Source organism: Polistes canadensis, unplaced genomic scaffold, assembly GCF_001313835.1.
Source record: "Polistes canadensis isolate GaletaPanama2010 unplaced genomic scaffold, ASM131383v1 scaffold_101, whole genome shotgun sequence".
Classification (NCBI taxonomy): domain Eukaryota; kingdom Metazoa; phylum Arthropoda; class Insecta; order Hymenoptera; family Vespidae; genus Polistes; species Polistes canadensis.
In genome coordinates, this window is record NW_014569648.1 from 397,406 (window position 1) to 415,163 (window position 17,758).

The 17,758-nt window shown below is 29.3% G+C and overlaps 4 protein-coding genes across 5 annotated transcripts in view; 2 read left to right on the forward strand and 2 right to left on the reverse strand.

Annotated features, from left to right (window-relative positions):
* Positions 1-3,654: 3,654 nt before the first annotated feature.
* Positions 3,655-7,345, forward strand: LOC106787451 (upstream activation factor subunit spp27). The gene is made up of 5 exons (XM_014749801.1): positions 3,655-3,762; positions 5,900-5,990; positions 6,336-6,628; positions 6,733-6,974; positions 7,073-7,345. Exons 1-5 carry the CDS (start codon positions 3,720-3,722, stop codon positions 7,187-7,189), a joined length of 786 nt encoding a protein of 261 aa, XP_014605287.1. The 5' UTR covers positions 3,655-3,719; the 3' UTR covers positions 7,190-7,345.
* Positions 7,346-10,107: 2,762 nt separating this feature from the next.
* Positions 10,108-14,995, reverse strand: LOC106787452 (UPF0704 protein C6orf165 homolog). The gene is made up of 10 exons (XM_014749802.1): positions 14,790-14,995; positions 14,690-14,753; positions 14,479-14,608; positions 14,146-14,253; positions 13,951-14,056; positions 12,513-12,580; positions 12,206-12,354; positions 12,028-12,123; positions 11,021-11,159; positions 10,108-10,857 (listed from the first exon to the last, which is right to left on the reverse strand). The coding sequence occupies exons 1-10, from the start codon at positions 14,986-14,988 to the stop codon at positions 10,618-10,620; spliced, it is 1,299 nt and encodes a 432-aa protein (XP_014605288.1). The 5' UTR covers positions 14,989-14,995; the 3' UTR covers positions 10,108-10,617.
* Positions 14,996-15,175: 180 nt separating this feature from the next.
* Positions 15,176-16,468, reverse strand: LOC106787428 (UPF0704 protein C6orf165-like). The gene is made up of 5 exons (XM_014749769.1): positions 16,376-16,468; positions 16,142-16,307; positions 15,517-15,697; positions 15,256-15,425; positions 15,176-15,183 (listed from the first exon to the last, which is right to left on the reverse strand). Exons 1-5 carry the CDS (start codon positions 16,466-16,468, stop codon positions 15,176-15,178), a joined length of 618 nt encoding a protein of 205 aa, XP_014605255.1.
* Positions 16,469-17,192: 724 nt separating this feature from the next.
* Positions 17,193-17,758, forward strand: part of LOC106787459 — a 66,557-nt gene continuing 65,991 nt past the window's right edge. For both annotated transcript variants that reach the window (XM_014749813.1, XM_014749814.1), the window contains exon 1: positions 17,193-17,572. In XM_014749813.1, coding sequence (XP_014605299.1) covers positions 17,440-17,572 — 133 coding nt within the window. In that variant the 5' untranslated portion in view covers positions 17,193-17,439. The remainder of the gene's footprint in view (positions 17,573-17,758) is intronic.

Genomic DNA, 17,758 nt, shown 5'->3' on the forward strand with positions numbered 1-17,758 from the left:
GATTGCGTCGCTCTCGGAATCAACGGACTCAACCAATCAAATCTTTTTTTCTATTATTTTTTCTTTTTCCTTTTAACCTCAATGGTTAATTTTTCTGAATATTATCTATTAATTCATTTATAAGGATCTTATTTCTTTAATTTATTTTTATTTCTATTCTACAATAGGTTGCAAATTTCTTTTGTTCAATTATTACCAATTCAAATTTTGTTTATTATTTTCTTCATAAACATTGTCGTGTCACTTTTATTTTTAATATAAATTTTTCTTACTATTTAGATTAATACCTATATGTTTGTAATTGTATTATTTCGATATTGATATGATTTCGATTCGATATATTTAATTCGATATTGATGAATCCTCGTGATTGTTTAAATCCAACCAATCAGATGACGGATGCTAAGGAAAATATCGATAATTGGAATGTTTGATAAATCGATTTCAGTTAGTTTAAAGAATCTGACAGTTCACAGAAGGCAGCAGCACACGGTGACAACGTGATTTGTTTTCGTATACGGATTGTAATAAGGTTAATTGAAGAAGGAATATAAAATATTTCTCTAACGAAAAGTAATACCCTGAAAGAGTTAAACAGCCATCACATTTGCGATTGTGAATTTCCGTTAAACTAACCAGTAATTGTGGAGTTAAACGACTAGTGCATTGATATACTCTAATATCAGAGCATCACTTACTTTAAATTTTGATAAAACTGACATTTAAAACGACGAAAGCAAAGTTGTTCACCTAATTATTTAATATTTGATAATAATGAATAAATCTAATGTACAGTACAATTTTGAATACGATCATGAAATACAACAAAGTGGAGCCTTAAGTTTAACATGCTCCTTGGATATGATATAATGTCTAAAGAGTGCTAAATTTGTGGTATTACTTTTGATAATTTTATTTTCTCTTTTTAATCGAAAGAGAAAATTAAACAAATAACGTTCTTATTATCTTATTACAAAAGAACTAAAGTTTAGCACGGTAAGATTTTGTTTTAAGTTGAATTGAATCATAAAAAATAAAAAGAGAAACACTGGAAATGAGATGTATAAGTTTATTATCTATATAAGCAAAGAAAAACATACTGTATTTGTAAATACTTATAAATATAAGAACAAACAGTTTACATAAAGAAAGGAGATGATAATTCATTGATTTTAATATTAAAAGAAGTGTGGTCAATTACTTATGTTGACATATTAATGATTACACGACAAATATATATAAAATTATAAGATCGAGAATCTTACTTTACTTAACATGTTAAATGCTACAACATTCCCTTTAGACAGACCTTAAACTTTTCGTTCTAACCATGTCGAACATCATGCCTAAATGAAAGGTTCAACAAAAGAAGTTTAATGCTTAATGTATTAAAGAAGTTTTGTGTATGCATCAAAATAAAATACAATTAATTAAAATATACATGAAAAATTTTTTAGCAAAGAACAAAATCTTGTTTATAAACATTACTTACATTTTTCTTTAGATAATTTGTTTACACATTTTATTATTTTCTTGTATTTAGATTATAATTACTCTATATACATACAGAATTATATTAAATTTTCCGCTCTTTTTCTGCGCATGTATTTTTTCCCGGTGAGAGACTGTATTTCGCCATCAGATAGCGTGCATAGCGATGAATACTGTGAAAATATCAATATTTCAGAAGCAAATCAGCAACTATATTCTTCGTTAGGTGACAAAGAAACGATTATTAATTATTTTATTATAATAAAAAATAAAATAAAATTATTTTTACAATATTTAAACAATATTACTTTCATAAAAAAATAATCTTTTTACTTCGATTAATAATATTATTTTAAGCAACCGGAAATAATAAGAAATTGAGAGGGAAAACGAGTATTTTTAGGGAAAATGCGTAATACTATTGATTTATGTCAAGAAAGTCTAATTTTCTACGGTTAGCATTTAGGCGAATTTTACACATTACCGATTGGCATTATTAAAAACGATCGTTTTTATACTATCATAAGAATAATCGTTGCGTAGAATAACAACTGACAAGGATGAATCCGCAAAAAAGGGGGCCGCCATTTTAAAGCGTTTAAATATCGTGGCGGCATTACGTTGTCCATGTGTCAATGATAAATATTAGTTGTAAGGTATATTAATTAAGAAAAAATACGAATAACAATGAGAAAAATTTTAGAATGTATATTTTTTTGAACAAGAATTTAATTCATGCAACAAATAATTAAAAAATTCATTTCTATCGGAAATACGACAGATGTAGTACAGTCAACAAACGAAGTATTATCCTAACAGTGAGGAAACAATCTTTTTTGATAGTTTAAACGGTAAAATCGGACTAAGCGCTTCATGAGAAATATTTAGATTTTAAAAAATTGATACGATTTTGCGAAGAGAGTTAATATTTTAAATGAACCGTTCAAAAGTTATTTACCTCTTAAGGTTATATATTATTACCGCCATTAGGACCATTTTGAATGTTACTGTACTTGCCAACGAAGAAACCAAGTGGTCGCTTCGAACAGTCGCGGCCTAATAAAATATCGTACTGATTGGGTGCAATTATGCTCGAGGACGATCGTTCCTGAAATACAAGAAATTTCTTTGTTTTCTTTTATTTTTGTTTACACATTCATGCATCTTTTTTTATGATGAGATTTTTCTCAATATGTTTTTCAAGTTTAAATTCGTTTAGGTATCTATTTGTTTATTAGTCGTAAGAATCTAGCAAAAATAGGATATTCCGTAGCAGTACAAATGATAAAACGTAAACCTGTCACGGTGGATAAGAACATTTTTAAGAGAGAAAGAGATAATGAAAGTGAAAGAGAGAAAAAAAAGGACAAAGTGATGACGAATGAAATAAAGAAGGAAAGAGATAGAAGATAAATGCGTTTCTGCTATGAACTTATAACCTTCGTACAAAGTGTACGAAGATATAAAAGCTTATACGATCGAAATAAATTTGGTTAAGAGAGAAAGAGAGAAAGAAATAGGGAGAGGGTATGCTTTGACGATGCCATATCGAGCGTTGCTCCGAATGAAGAGCCTTTTTTAATTGTTTACGTAAAGCCTCGCATCCTGATTGTCATACGATGCGACTGCATGCTCAACGCTCGAAACCCGGACCGGTCGCTTCGGTACAGACGCTTACAATAAGCCTATCAGATAGATGACATTAAATGAAAATTCGTAGGCTTTAATTGCAATGTTGTGCATGGGGCATAATAAGAAACTTGTAGAGAAAAAAAAATTGGCCCGATTTGGTGTATATAATAATCGTGTTAAATAAGGTAGAAAGAAGTTATGGATAATCGAAAGTGAATTTTGTGAGATAGGAGAGAGCGTTAACGGAACTCGACTGTACCGCGGACGCCACTGGCAGCCACCAACGGTCGCTTGTAGTACAGTCAGTCGAATAAATATTTACGACTGGTCTAGGAAAAATTCGAAATCGATGGGTTCGATCGAAAAATTATGAGTGGGGCGTCATGAGAAACTTGTAGAGAATAAAAAACTAATACGATTTGGTGTATATTGTAAACGTTTTTAACGTAGCCCCATCAAGTTATCCGTATGCAAAGATAGGGAAGCCTAACGCGCGAGGATTAACTTTTACGAGTGAGTGTACCACGGGACGCTACGGGAGTCCGCAGCCGGCGTAGGTTCAGTTGGTAGCAGTACGCACAACGAGAAGCATTACCATGGCTGATATCTCTAAAGACGAGATCCGTAAGGAGATCACCGGTAAGAAAGGATATTCTTTGATATACTCCATTTCGTGCGGTGAATCTATCTCATATGTTATCCCATCAATTAATCCTATTAATTGCGCGTTAACCCGTACATCCGAATGAATAGGAAAACTGGCTCTTTCCTCTTGTGACGTGACGACTTTAGCGCGCACGTATGTGGCCAAGTGGCGTGCCCCACGCCGGCCATTACTAATCGCGCCGACCGATCCCGCTCGTATTTTCCATCTACGTAGGGAATCAACGACGCGTTTACTTTTATCGTGAATACGTCTACGTGATCTGCGAATTTTTCTGAAATTTTTTTGACTCTGCTAATTATCGCCATTTCTTCTTGGTTGCGACGCAACGAGCTTTCTTTTTCCCTCTATATCGTGTGTTGTATATATGTATATGTATATATGTATGCATAAATATATATATATGCATGTATGTGCGCGCGTGTGTGATGTATGTATGCGCGTGTGTACGTGTATATGGATGAGAGGTGCCTTCCTCCGCCCGCTATACGTCGTCGCGTTCGTGGCGCGCGAGCGAAGGTGCTCTTATACGTAGTGCGCCTATGTGTTTGTAGTATCTTCTCTCTCTCTCTCTCTCTCTCTCTCTCTCTCTCTCTCCCTCTTCCCCTCCCCCTCTTTCTCTTTCTGTCTTCATTTTTCTCCAAGATATTCTCTCTCTTTCTACGTCGCGTTTTACTTCAATACACGAATCTGTCTATTTTATTCGCAACTACACGGGCGGCTATGTTTTCACCTTTAACCTTACGTTTAGTCAATCATATTTTCTCTTTCTCTAAGTCCATCTTTCTTTTCGTGTTATTATTATTTTTTTTTTATTCCTGAGAATTTTTTGTCATTATCGTGTCTTACGTTGACGTCTACCTATCATCTACCTATCTACCAACCTACCTATCAACGCTTTGAGCGAGCGTGCAACCCTCCAACTACGCGAGTATTTGCGCCCGTAATCCATCCTTTCCCGCCATAGTCATTCATGATCGTCACAAGAGACGGAAAAGCGATGACAAAGCACGTAATATACTCGTATTTTAATTTTTTTTTTTTTTTTAAATATTTTTCTTCAAAGCAAGAAACAGAGAGAGACCAAGGAAATAAAGAGAAAGAAAGAAAAAGATAAAGAGAAGTTGATTTTTATCGCCCTCGACCGTCACCGCGATTATATGATTCTATCCTTCCCCCTCCCTTAAAGAATTTGCGGTTGTTATTTCAACGCGTATATAACGGATTATTCGAATTTGATAGTTCGATCGAAGTAATTGGTTTTTCATCGTTTTATCGGACAATAGTAATTCCTGTTATTCTGTTTACTTTCAGAATTATTTTCATTATCGGATTCGCGCGACCCCTCCGTTCGTCCAACCGGCATGCATTATAGCGATTCGTCGCCATTTGCACTCTGTATTTACAGAATACCGCGGCGGGAAATTTGATTGCCTTTAGTATCAGTTTATGTGTACCATGAACTTGAACATTGAATATTGTCTTTCGTTCCTATAAGATATTTCACTTTTTATTTTATTGATTAATGACTTGTTTTTTTTTTTATATATATTTTACATTGAACGAAAAAACGAAAATGTTTTGAATAAACTTTTTTTTATGGTTTTCCATATAAGCCCGTAATTATGACACCGAATTGAGTTTAAAAATTATAATACATTTATTTATGATTTATTTTGTAATAAAAATAATTGTGATAAAAAATAAATCAAAATCAATTCAAAAAATTTATTTACTTTAAATTAATCCATTATCATAATTATAGTTTAATTTCTTGTTCTTTTATTTTAAGATTATCAACATTTGCAAGGCTAATAATAGAATAACAATTATATAAATTACTTTTTGCAAATAAACGGATAAACTTGTTATTCATTTAATCTTTTTGCCAAGATGCTTTATTAGAACTTTCTTAGCAGTAAATGAAGTAAATATTCTTATTATGGTAATATATTCGTGGATATAATTGATGTGATATATAGTAACTGGTCATATAATATTTACAAACAAATAATAAAAATGAAAGTCTTGAATATTTATTTGTTGAAGAACATTATAATTATCTTTGAACTATTACGAGATGTGTGTTATCATTAATTGTATATTTTTCAGCAATTTTAAAAGATGCAGACCTTACTACAATGTCAGCGAAGAAAGTAAGACAACAGATAGAAAAAAAGTTAGATGTAGATCTCACAGCAAGGTAAGCAATGCATATATTTATACTTTAACAAGAACAAAATTGAAGTTTTCTGAATAAGTTTCTTTCTTAGTAAATTTGATTAATTTGTGGTGTGTGTTGTGGATGCAGCAATTACTTCTACTTGTTGATCTAATGTAGGAGAGAATATCTTGTATCCAAGAGTAAAATGAGGAAATCTGAATGAAATTTGTTTGTCATAAATTTTCATCTCGTTCCTCCTCAAACAAATAATTAGTCATATTTGTATTTTAAGAAAACATACTAGTTGAGATATTATAATTTGAAAATGAAATCTATTACATTGTTAAATTTCTTATGCAAACGTGTTTTTTATTATTTATATAGAAAGGAGGAAGTAGATGATTTAGTTATGGAGTGTTTACAAGAAAAGCAAGACGGCGGAAAGAAAAAGAAGAAGGCTGCTAGTGAAGAATCAGAAGACGGAGAGGAGGAAGAGGAAGAAGGTTCAGAGGAAGAAGAAGAGGAGGAGGAAAAGAAGCCTGCAAAGAGAAGTCCAACTAAGAAAACATCCAGTAAGCGTAAGAAGGATTCTTCTGCTGATGAAGAAAGTGCTAGTGACGAAGATGCCAGCGACGAAGAGTATAGTCCACAAAAGCCAAAGGCTACACCTAAGAAAGGTACGAATAATTTTAAATTGTTTATCTGTTATTTTATTCTTCTAAGGTGGTTGTTAGTGGTTTACTTTACTTTTTAATACATTTTCATTTTTTTATCCTATTAGGAAAACCTGGTAAAAAGGGTAAGAAAAAAGGTAGCGATAGTGATAGCGATGAAGATTGGGGTAAAAACAAAAAGGCTCCTGGAAGCACTGCTAAGAAAGGTGGCGGTAAGGGCAAGGGTGGAGGATATACTCGTGCTATTACATTATCTCCTGAATTAGCAGCTGTTGTGGGTGCCGATCAAATGGCTCGACATGAGGTTGTTAAGAAAGTATGGAGTATTATCAAAGAAAGGAATCTTTATGTGAGTATTTGTATATCTATGTAGTCATATATTTAAATTAGACTTTGATATTTAAAATATATGCTTAATCCTTTTATGCAACATTCTTTATATTACAGGACCCGAAAAACAAACAATTTGCAATCTGTGATGACGAATTGATGAAAATAATAGGTGTTAAGCGTTTTAGAACCTTTGGAATGATGAAGTACCTCAAAAATCACTTTTTAAATTAAATCACTCAATCCCGATCTCTGACAGGTTATAAACATTGTATAACATATTCCAAGGCGAACTGTGCGCCTCCATCTTTCTCACACAATACATGCATAAATACATATACATGAAAACACAAAACATATTTGCGAATAAGACTAGCCATGTTTACATCATTCCGATGTGCTCTGTGTCGATCATGATAACGGCTCTTTCTTTCTCACTTAATCACTCTCTCTCCCTTTTTCTCCGTCTCTTCTAAATATTGTATTTAATTTTTATGATTTATGGGAATAGTTAAAAATTCTTATAAAAAAAAAAAGGTAAATATAAGTTTAAACGAGAACGTCCCTTTAATGTTATAAGTAGAAACTTAGAGCTGTTATCAAGATCTTTAAATGATTTCGAAATGTGGATGATAATTGAGGTGGCCAAGGGATTACTAAACTGATCTTATTTTGTTACATTTAAAATGTTATATCTTATAGTCCGCGCGGTGGTCTCTTATAAATAACTTACTTGTGATTTACTTTAATATTTGTACACCACGGCTTTTTAAATATGACTGTTGTGTATACCTATTTAAAATTGAATTAAAAAGTTTTTGTTTATTTTTATCAAGTAATGTATTTTTTCAAATCTTCAGAAACATAGATTTTATTTATTTAATTAACATAATTATCTGTATAGGATAACCTAAATAAAATAATGTTTACTTTTAGTGTTGTAAAAACATTTGGACATGTTTTATCTTTTATAGCTAATTCGCTCTAAGAAACACAAATCACGTATTGTTTTCAGGAATACTTATTAAATAATCGTCTCAAAGTTTGGAATCCTTCACTATAGTCAGCATACTTGAACTCTGTTGAAAATCTACAGTATGAGTTAGGTTGTAGCATAAGAAAGATACCAATAAGATCAAAATAGGAATTAAAAATATGTTAACCGGAAGAATGGAGACGAATGCCAGAATATTTAAAGAAAATTATTTTAAACATGCCAAAAGTGTGATTGCAACATGTTTTTGAACAAAACTAGAGTCAAACCAAATATTAGAATTATTATAATTCTATTTACTTTTGTTAATACTTCTGGAATAATATTGTTCTTTCTTAGATATCCATAGATATCTAATTTATTAGATATTTTTGTAATACGAAAAGTTAAGTGTTTTTGTTTTTGTTATGCTATATAGATAATTATGTCAATTAAAAAAATAAAACATATGTTTCTAAAACCTAGAAAGAGTGTACTAGTTGATAAAAATCATGAAAATGTTTTAATTCGACTCTAAGTGTACAGAGAAATCATATTTAAAAAGTCATGGTGTCCGAATATTAAAGTGAGTCACTGGTCATGGAATATTCAATAAAAAAAAAGATGTATTGTGGCTATGAAAATAAGATGTTCATAAGAAAAAATATATTGAGACATACAAAATTGAATAATAAGAATTGAACACGTCTGAATAATTGTTTTTAACAATTATTGTTAATTTTATTATGTGACATCTTTATCTCTCATTGATTTATAACTTTCATATATATCTTATTATTATTAGTACCACTATTATTACTACTACTACTACTACTATTATTACTACACTACTACCTTTGAAAAAGTTCTACTTAGTTAAAAACAAAGTGACCGCCCAATGTTATATAAAAAGAAAAATCATTGTTCTATTTTGAACTTGGGAACTTGTGCATATTGTTGTGCTTTATATACGGTCGGCACAAGTCTTATTATTTTACATATGTTGTTTTCAAATTAATTTTAGATTTCATTATAAACAATTTAATATTCGAGAAGATTATATCTGATCATAATCTTATTATATGCATATACATTGTTTCTTTTTTGCCACCAAAGGGTTAAAGAAAATACTTGAAGAAAAAGGTTGATCGAATAGAGATAAAAAAATGAAAATTAAAAAGATAGAGAAAGGGGGAGAAGACGAAGGAAATGAAAAATAAATAATAATAAAGAAATAAAATAAATAAATAAATAAATAAATAAATGAATGAGTAAATAAATAAATAAAGAAAGGAAAAAAAAAGAAAAAATGGACAGATTTACGATTATGCAAAATAAACATCCTGTACCTTTTCTGTATAATAGCTACATTATACACTGAAATTAATTCTTAAGCGAAGTTTAATTGTATTATCGTGTAATTAATATTACTGTCGTAATAATAGGTTTCTTGGTGTAAAAAAATTGACCTAACTTTTAAGATCTAATCCTAAAGTGATGTGTATTCAGTAAAAAGTTAACGACGTATACATTAAAAAAACATNAATAATAATAATATTAATATTAATATTAATATTAATAATAACGATAATAATAATATTATTAATAATAACGATAATGTGCTTGAAGCGAGATCGCAACACAATATCGAAGAAAAAAGTTAAAAAAAATTAAGTAATAGATTTCTCTCTCTCTCTCTCTCACGGGCGAGGTGTGGAATGTAATTGCCGGCTTTTTTTTAACGGTTTGTCCGCTCCTCATCGTCGTGGTGGAAGAAGTTAAAAAAAGAAGAAAGAAAGAAAGAAAAAAGAAAGAAACAAACAAAAAAAATGTGTGTATTTTGAATATAAATTAAGAAAATGCTATGGCCTACTGTAATCGTGACTGAGGAAAAAAGAAAAAAAGCCACATGGGAGAATTCATAGCGACGAAAACAAGTTCTTCTGTTTACTTTTTTTTTTTATTATTTTGCGTAAACAAAATAAGAATAACACGAAAAGAAGAAAAAAAATTAATAAAATCGAAAAAAAAAATATGATAATGATATGTGTAAACGGAAAATTATATATTATGATATATTATATTATTAATAATAATAATGATGATAGTTTTTTTGTTTCTTCTTTTTTTCTCTCTCTCTCTCTCTCTCTCTCTCTCTCTTCTATCTCTTCTATCTCTCTTATTTCTCTCTTTCGCACTTTTTCATGCTCTTGTGTTAAGAGGAATAACATATGGCTCAAGCAACGCGCTGCTGTTGTTTTCCGTAAATGTAATAAAAAAAAAAAAAAAAAGGAAAAACCGTCTCATTAAAAAGTATTGCTTTAAAATTTTTTTTTTTTAGGAAGAAAGTAGAAAGAAACAAAAAGCATTTCTCGTGTCACCATTTATTTCCACGTTATTTATCATAATGTATGTTCCTCATTCTTCTGATATTATCCCATAATTTTTAATAAACTCAAATTAAATCAATCGATCTATCATTCAATCAATTAATCAATCAATCAATCAATCAATCAGTCGATGATGATGAAGAATTTTTATTGAGTTTTCTTAATTTTTTTATAACGAAAAACTACCAACGTTTTTTACGTTTGTAAGTTTTGCTAAGATAGTGATGTGAAAAAAAAAATAAAAAAGCAAAAAAAAATAATAGAAAAGGAGGTGGTGGTGGTGGTTGGGTTTGGGATTTCTAAGTGGAGTTTTCTAAGTGTTCAAGTTTCTCTTCGAGGAAAGAGATAACGTGCTGGTTGTTGTCGCGTCTTCCTCGTAATCCAAAAATATAAGTTAGAAGTTTCTTCGTGTTCGTATAATTGTCTCTTTTGGTTTGTACTTCCTTGTCTTTCGGTGGTGTTGCTTGCACGTAGGCACCGCTTCTAAAGTTTGACAAATGAGTCTGCGTGCTACGCGTTGCGCGCTGTCTTACGTTAGCCTAAATATAAATAAATATAGGCGAGTTATGAATAAAATTGAATGAATAAACAGACAAAATGAATGAATTAAATAAAAATGAATCGTCCGTCCGCGAAGAAAAAGAAAACGTTTCTTCGATTACGATCGTTCTATGTTATTATTTAAGGAAAAATGTGAATTACCAAAGAGAGAGCTCTTCTTCTAAGTTCCCAAACATTCCAAATGTAATTTGTATCGTCGTTTTGTGGTGGTAAAATATGTGTATCAGTTTGAACCGTTTGATCCTGACAAGTCTTTAACTCTGATTCATCTTCCGTTAATCTTGTTATTAATTATAAATATGAATGATTTCAATAGTCCGATTTTAAAGTGTGAAATATTTTCAAATGATAATACGCGTGTTACCGTTAGTATTCCTAATTTTATTTGTTATATCGCAAATTTATTAATAAGAATATCAAGTTATTAAATGTTTTTGTTAATTTTGTACTTTAATCGGTCAGATTCGAAACTGTTGCTAAAAATGAAAGAAACTGTTTGAATGCAAACATAATTTTATCTTCCTTTTATCAACGCAAAGTTATGCCATTTAATTGCAAATTCCTTTTTCGTTTCTAATTTCAGTTTTGTCACAATGAAATGTTTTACTTAGCAAATATTAAATTCCTATTTACTATATATTATCTTTGCGTAATTGATACAAACTTTAAATTATTTAAAGTCATGGATATTTGACATTTTAATTAATTCATTCGCGATATAACAAAGTACGGGTATTTACAGTAACATTTACGGGGTGTTTTATTTTAATATTATCAAATTGATAGAATAATCTCTGATTAAAAATAAGAACAAAATTGTATAATATATAAATAAAGGAGCGTAAATCCTTCATTATACATTTATGACCAAGATAGCAACCATTGTAAATGACAAGAAGGGACGATACTATGAAAAAGAACGAACAAGAACTTAAGCAAACATGATTAAATCGATCGAACGAGAATACAGTCATTTATAATTTTGATATTTTTGTTATAATTTTGTAATCAAGTATTTATATGTCTTCTTATATTTATATTAAATTTTTGTCTCTTACTTTTAATCACGAAATATTTTTATATACTCCGTTTAACGGTACAAAAATGAAACACTCTATACATATATTAGGGTGTTTCGTTTGACTCACTCCTTATTTTTCACAGTTTCGATGTCCTCGTACATCTTGAATAAATAGACGTATTCTATGTGATCCCTGACAAAATTCAGAGCCTCTGCAACGCACCTGCAACGAATGAGAATAAGGACGATGAATAGAACGTTTTCTACAATTCTTCCGTTTACAAAGCTTACGTACATATACTTACTTATCTGGTTCCTTTCCAAAAAGACGAGCAGCTGCTGCTGAACTGAAAGCATAATACCTCCCTCGCCATTTAGCTACCCCATTGTTGGGATTTGCTGGAATTAAAGCTCCTTTCCCCGTTACGAACATCCAAGCGCAAAAACCGAGAAACTTTACGATTACATAATTCGTTATTTAATATAGTAATCAAATTATTACATATATATGTATCTTATGTGTATTTTGTTATTATTATTATTATTATTATTATTATTATTATTATTATTATTATTATTATTACAATATTATGGTAATATCGGCAAGTTTACCTCCAAATCGATTTTATCAAAATCCTTTGTATTGTTCGGATAATAAATAGTACAATCGCCACAATCTGCTAAAAATTTCAACGATAACATTAAATCGATAATGTCAATCTTATTTTCAAGTTTATACGTACGTGTATATACAGTGGAGAGCAAAAGCATCTGCACGGATTACATTTTTCTTATAACATCTTTTTTATTTAATTTTCTTTTCTCTCTTTTTTTTTTTTTTTTTTTTTTTTGTAAAATATATCTCTCGAGAGTTTAAAGTTTAAGTACATTTTAAGTTATAGAGAGATTAAATTAGGTGTACATTAAAGAAAAACTTTTGTTTTTATAGATACAAATAAGTGTTAGTTAAAAACGGGCAATTTATGCATTTTTTCATTCTTTGTTTCATTTTTATCGTATATAAATTTAATAACTATAATTTATAATATATTTAACCTTTATGCTCGAGCGTTATATTTAAGAAAAAAAGAAAAGTTAAATAAATTTTTACAGATTTACGGGTAGATATGAGAAAATTGTAATCCGTGCCAATACTTATGTTCGGAACTGTATATATAGATGCATATATAAAGGATGTCCCAGTTTATTTCCATAAAATTTTACCAGCATATTTTATAAGTAAAAATAAGACTAAAATGTTACGCAAACATGTGGACACATAAATGTTTTATTCGATAGTTAAGATAAAAATACGAAATGACAACGGACTGAGTTCTCAATCGTCGGTTCAAATTATCATTCCATTTCAAAATGTTATGAGTTATTATAAACGCATTATTGGCATTTACAGAAGAATAGAATTTATTGCATTATTAATTTTTCTTCTTCATTGTCTTTAATTGTAATAAATATATCGGAAATCCTTTGTATTTATTACCGACTCGTATTACTTTGTATTTAATTAACTTTCTCTTTCGTTGTTTCTCACAAGTAAAAATCCATTAACGTGATATTGGGAGAGCCAAGAAATTGGTTCTTCCCGACTTATCCATCGTTCGGGGTTATTTAATGGTTATTGTATTGGTAGCGCATAATGTATTGGACAACTATTTAATTGAATGCATAAATATTTTCATGAAATAATAATAGAATATTTTCTACTAATTTTGGCTGCAATATATACTTATTTGTAGGAAATTAAAAAAAGATGTTAAAAGTGAGGTCCAAATATGTTATCGTTATATATTCAAATAGATATCGGCAATGTACTCATATTTCGTGTCAACGAAACATCGGTCCGTTATTATTTTGTATTTTTATTATATTATACATTTTTAATGAAACATTTAAGAGCCCATTATTTATGGGACAGTTTTTTGTTTATTTTATTTTATAGAATATGATGATAAAATTAAACAGAATAAATTGGGAAATCCAGTATATTTTTATGTATAGTATTATGCATTTAGTGAGATATATTTATTATTACTTATCGTTTCACCCATTGACAGTTCGAGACGTTCAGCGTCTGTTAAAACGTTTACGTTTTTTATTATTATATCCTTGAATATTTCTTGATCGTATACGTTTATATTCTGCGATATAGGTAAAAAGAAATGAAGTGCTTCGAGGGTTCTTTGTAAAACGATTTTGTCGAATAATAAAATAAACCTTTTTGTGTTACCTTAATATTCAAATTGTGTATCTCCCAGAGGAAATTATTAATATTACTTAATATGATCACTTCATCCTGTAATCCCATCCATATATCTGCTAGGTCGATGAACTGTGGCTATTAGAATAGAGATATAATGATAAGATGATAAGAAAAACAAAGTTTCATTGATCCAATATTAGTCGAATTAGTTTTAATACAGTTTTTTTCTTATATAATTGTTCGCTAATTAAAAACGTTCTTGCCATTTTTAAGTTTGCGTTTATCGTTTCCTTTTTACTATATAAAATAGCAAGAACTTTCTTCCTTACCTAATACTATTTTTTCTTATTTACAACTTACATAAACTTGAGTTGTTGGAATGGCTGTCTTGTAACGCATCGTTTCATGAAGTTTCGCCAGACGTTGTTGCAGATGTTCGATCAGATTTTTTATAATATTCCCACTGTGCTCTACGTCGGACAGTAATTTTCTATAGGATAAAGATTTGAAAAAAAATAATATTTTTTTTTGTATAACATAATATTGATGATTTTTAGATTTTTATACGTGCCTGATATATATTTCCTGTTGACGAGATGCCGTTAAAATTTCAATTGCCCATTTGAAATTATCTTCTTTAATGTTTTCAGGTAAAATTAATTTCTGTATACTCGAGTAACATATATCGTCGTCCTCGTTTATCACTATTGAAGAAATGATTTTTTCTATGACATCAGTGAATTCGTAAACCTTTGTCATTAACCGTTCCAATAATTCGAGGATATTGTCGTACGTTTTTTTGACCGAATCTTGTAAAATACTTGGAACTATAAGAAATACAAAATTATCCTTCATAAGAAAAGATTTCATTATAAAATGTTAATGCATAGATGCTTTTTTTTTTTTTTTAAGTAGGATGAGCCCATTTACAGCTCACAAAAACCTTGTTTTTCTTTAATAGTATAATTATTTCTGATTGGATAATAAAATTTGACGTAAAACATTACATGAATTCAATAATTAGCAATACTTTTAAAACTGATTCAATCGCAAACCTTCAAATATCTTAAAATAAGAATTAAATGGACTTATAACAATTTAAATAAAAAAAAAAATGGATTAATCTTTTCTTCTCACGATCATCGATCTCTTTTCCACCACGTTGACAATCTCGATTAAATAAACGTATACCGGCAACTATACACATCAATTCCATAAGCTGTTTTTCCTTTTCGTGTTTTGGAAGATTAACATAATTTGATAACTCAGATGGTTGAAATACACTTTGCAATGCTGCAGTTACTTCTCTGAAATGTAAGTTTTATTTAATATTTTTATTTTTCTTGATTAAAGGAGAGAGAGAGAGATTGTACCTTAAAGAGAATAATTTAGTTTTACCGTAAAGTGTTCGTTACTGCTGGATTACCGAGTCCACTTAAAAGGGTAATAACTAGAATCATTTTCTGATAGAGTTTTTCCATTTCTTGATCATTGTTAATTTTATTCGTTTTACAAATTTCAGTGACCAATGGGTTTGTTTTACGATGAAGACTTAGCCTATGTTTTTTAATGATTTCGTCTAATGAAATCCGATTTGAATTATTTTTCAAATAGAGATAGACAATTAACGAAAGTAATGACAAAAATGAGATCAAGTTAGGCAGAAATTTAACAATCCTAAGAGTGAGAACAAAATTAATTTAAAATAGTAAGGAGCCCATAATTTTGTGAGCTTTATTTAAAAGTAAATTACATTATAGAATTATTTAAAAAATTAAGCCATAATCCAATTTAGATTTATAAAAAGAATAATTAGTTCAATTTTAAATAATATTTATTATACTATTCACTATTAAGCAATCCATTAAAAAATATATTATGAAACATAAAACAATAAAATAAAAGAAAATAAAATACTCAATATAAATAAATATATTGTATTTTCTTTTTGTTAAATTCAAATGTTCAATCGAGGGTTAGTAACTTTTCGCATAACTTGATCTATAATTGGATAAATAGCAACCTCTTTCACGATAATGTTTAGCATAATATAATTGATTTTTTAATGTCGTCAAACTTGGTCTATCTTGATCCCGCAATTTTTCTTTGATTACTTGAATCACTTTTTTATGACTTATCTCGTCATCTTCCATAAATTGATAAATTGGATTTAATTGTGTCAGCGACAGCTATTAACATAATTTAATAATAAACAAAATGCGAGGTTAATTTATTTATATTAAATGAAAAAACTTACCAAGAAGGAAACTAAATCGTTGGTCACGTGTATGTCATTACTTTTACATTCGTATATAATCTTTTTTATTAAAATCTTTCGTATGTTATCCATTATTCAACACAATCAATTAATAAAATTAAAGAACCGATTAATAAAATAATTATACTTTTTTAACAATCTGGTATATGGTTACGAGAATGTGTCAAACTGTTTGCGCTCTTAGTTTGATCAATTTTTGTTTGGAAACGGTGGAAAATCGATATATATATATATATATATACATTTGCTGGTATAATCGTGATAGTAAATAAAATAAAAAAAAAAGGAAAGAAATATTGATTTTATATTTATCTTATACTATAATTATTTATATTACAAAAAAAATCATAAAATGAATATATAAAATTCTTACAATTATTGACACATATATACAAGTTATCCCATGGGGTTTTCTTCCTCAACATTTTACCAGCTTGTTCTATAAGTAAAAATAAGTAAATAATATTCTAATATAAATACGAAATGATAACGGACACTGATGTGCCATTAAAATATAATAATAATGAAAAATTTCTATTTGAATATTTTAAATAATTTTATTATTTATCGGAAATTAATCTTATTTTTCTATATTAATTTTATTTCGTATAATACGAATTTTCTTAAAACTTTATTTCTTAATAACTTAATTACTTCGTTATATTATTAGTTTACTTATATTCAGAACTATGTATAATTCGAATCTCGCGCAATTGAAGTATTAAGAGATTCGGAAGTTATCGGGTAGAATCGGGTATGTTCGTAAGATAAGATCGTTCGATAGGCTGGCGTAGTAGAGGTGATAGAGACTTCAGAGGTGTCGCAACAGTCAGCGTAGTCGGAGTAGTCGGACGTGGTGGCTGGTACGGTGTGGTGTTTCTTCGCGTCGCGTTGAAAAAAGTTAAGGTGACTCGTGTTTAAAGGTAACAAAACATAAATGTGCGAAACGTTAAACGAACGATGATAGCGTGAAATAATAAATTTCTTAATAATAATTAATCGCGTGTTAATTCTGGAGGACGTTTTAACGGCAAGAAGTTAACATGATTAGTGATACTTTGTGCTACTTGAACTACCGTTTCTTCTTACCAAGTGTTTCGATGGTGCGGTGCAAATCGGTGCTCTTGCTTTTCATTTTTCTCATCATCGTCGTTGCAGCTTATACCGAAAGTCAAGGTAAATTTATTTATTTTTATTTTTATTTTTAATTTATATTATTATACGTATGTATATTTTTGTATAGATGTATTTATTTATATTTATATTTATTATGTAGATAGATAGATTTATTTATTGACAGCTTGATGGACCAGTAATTGTTATTTATTATGTATGTTATATGTTTGTATTTTTATTTTTGTT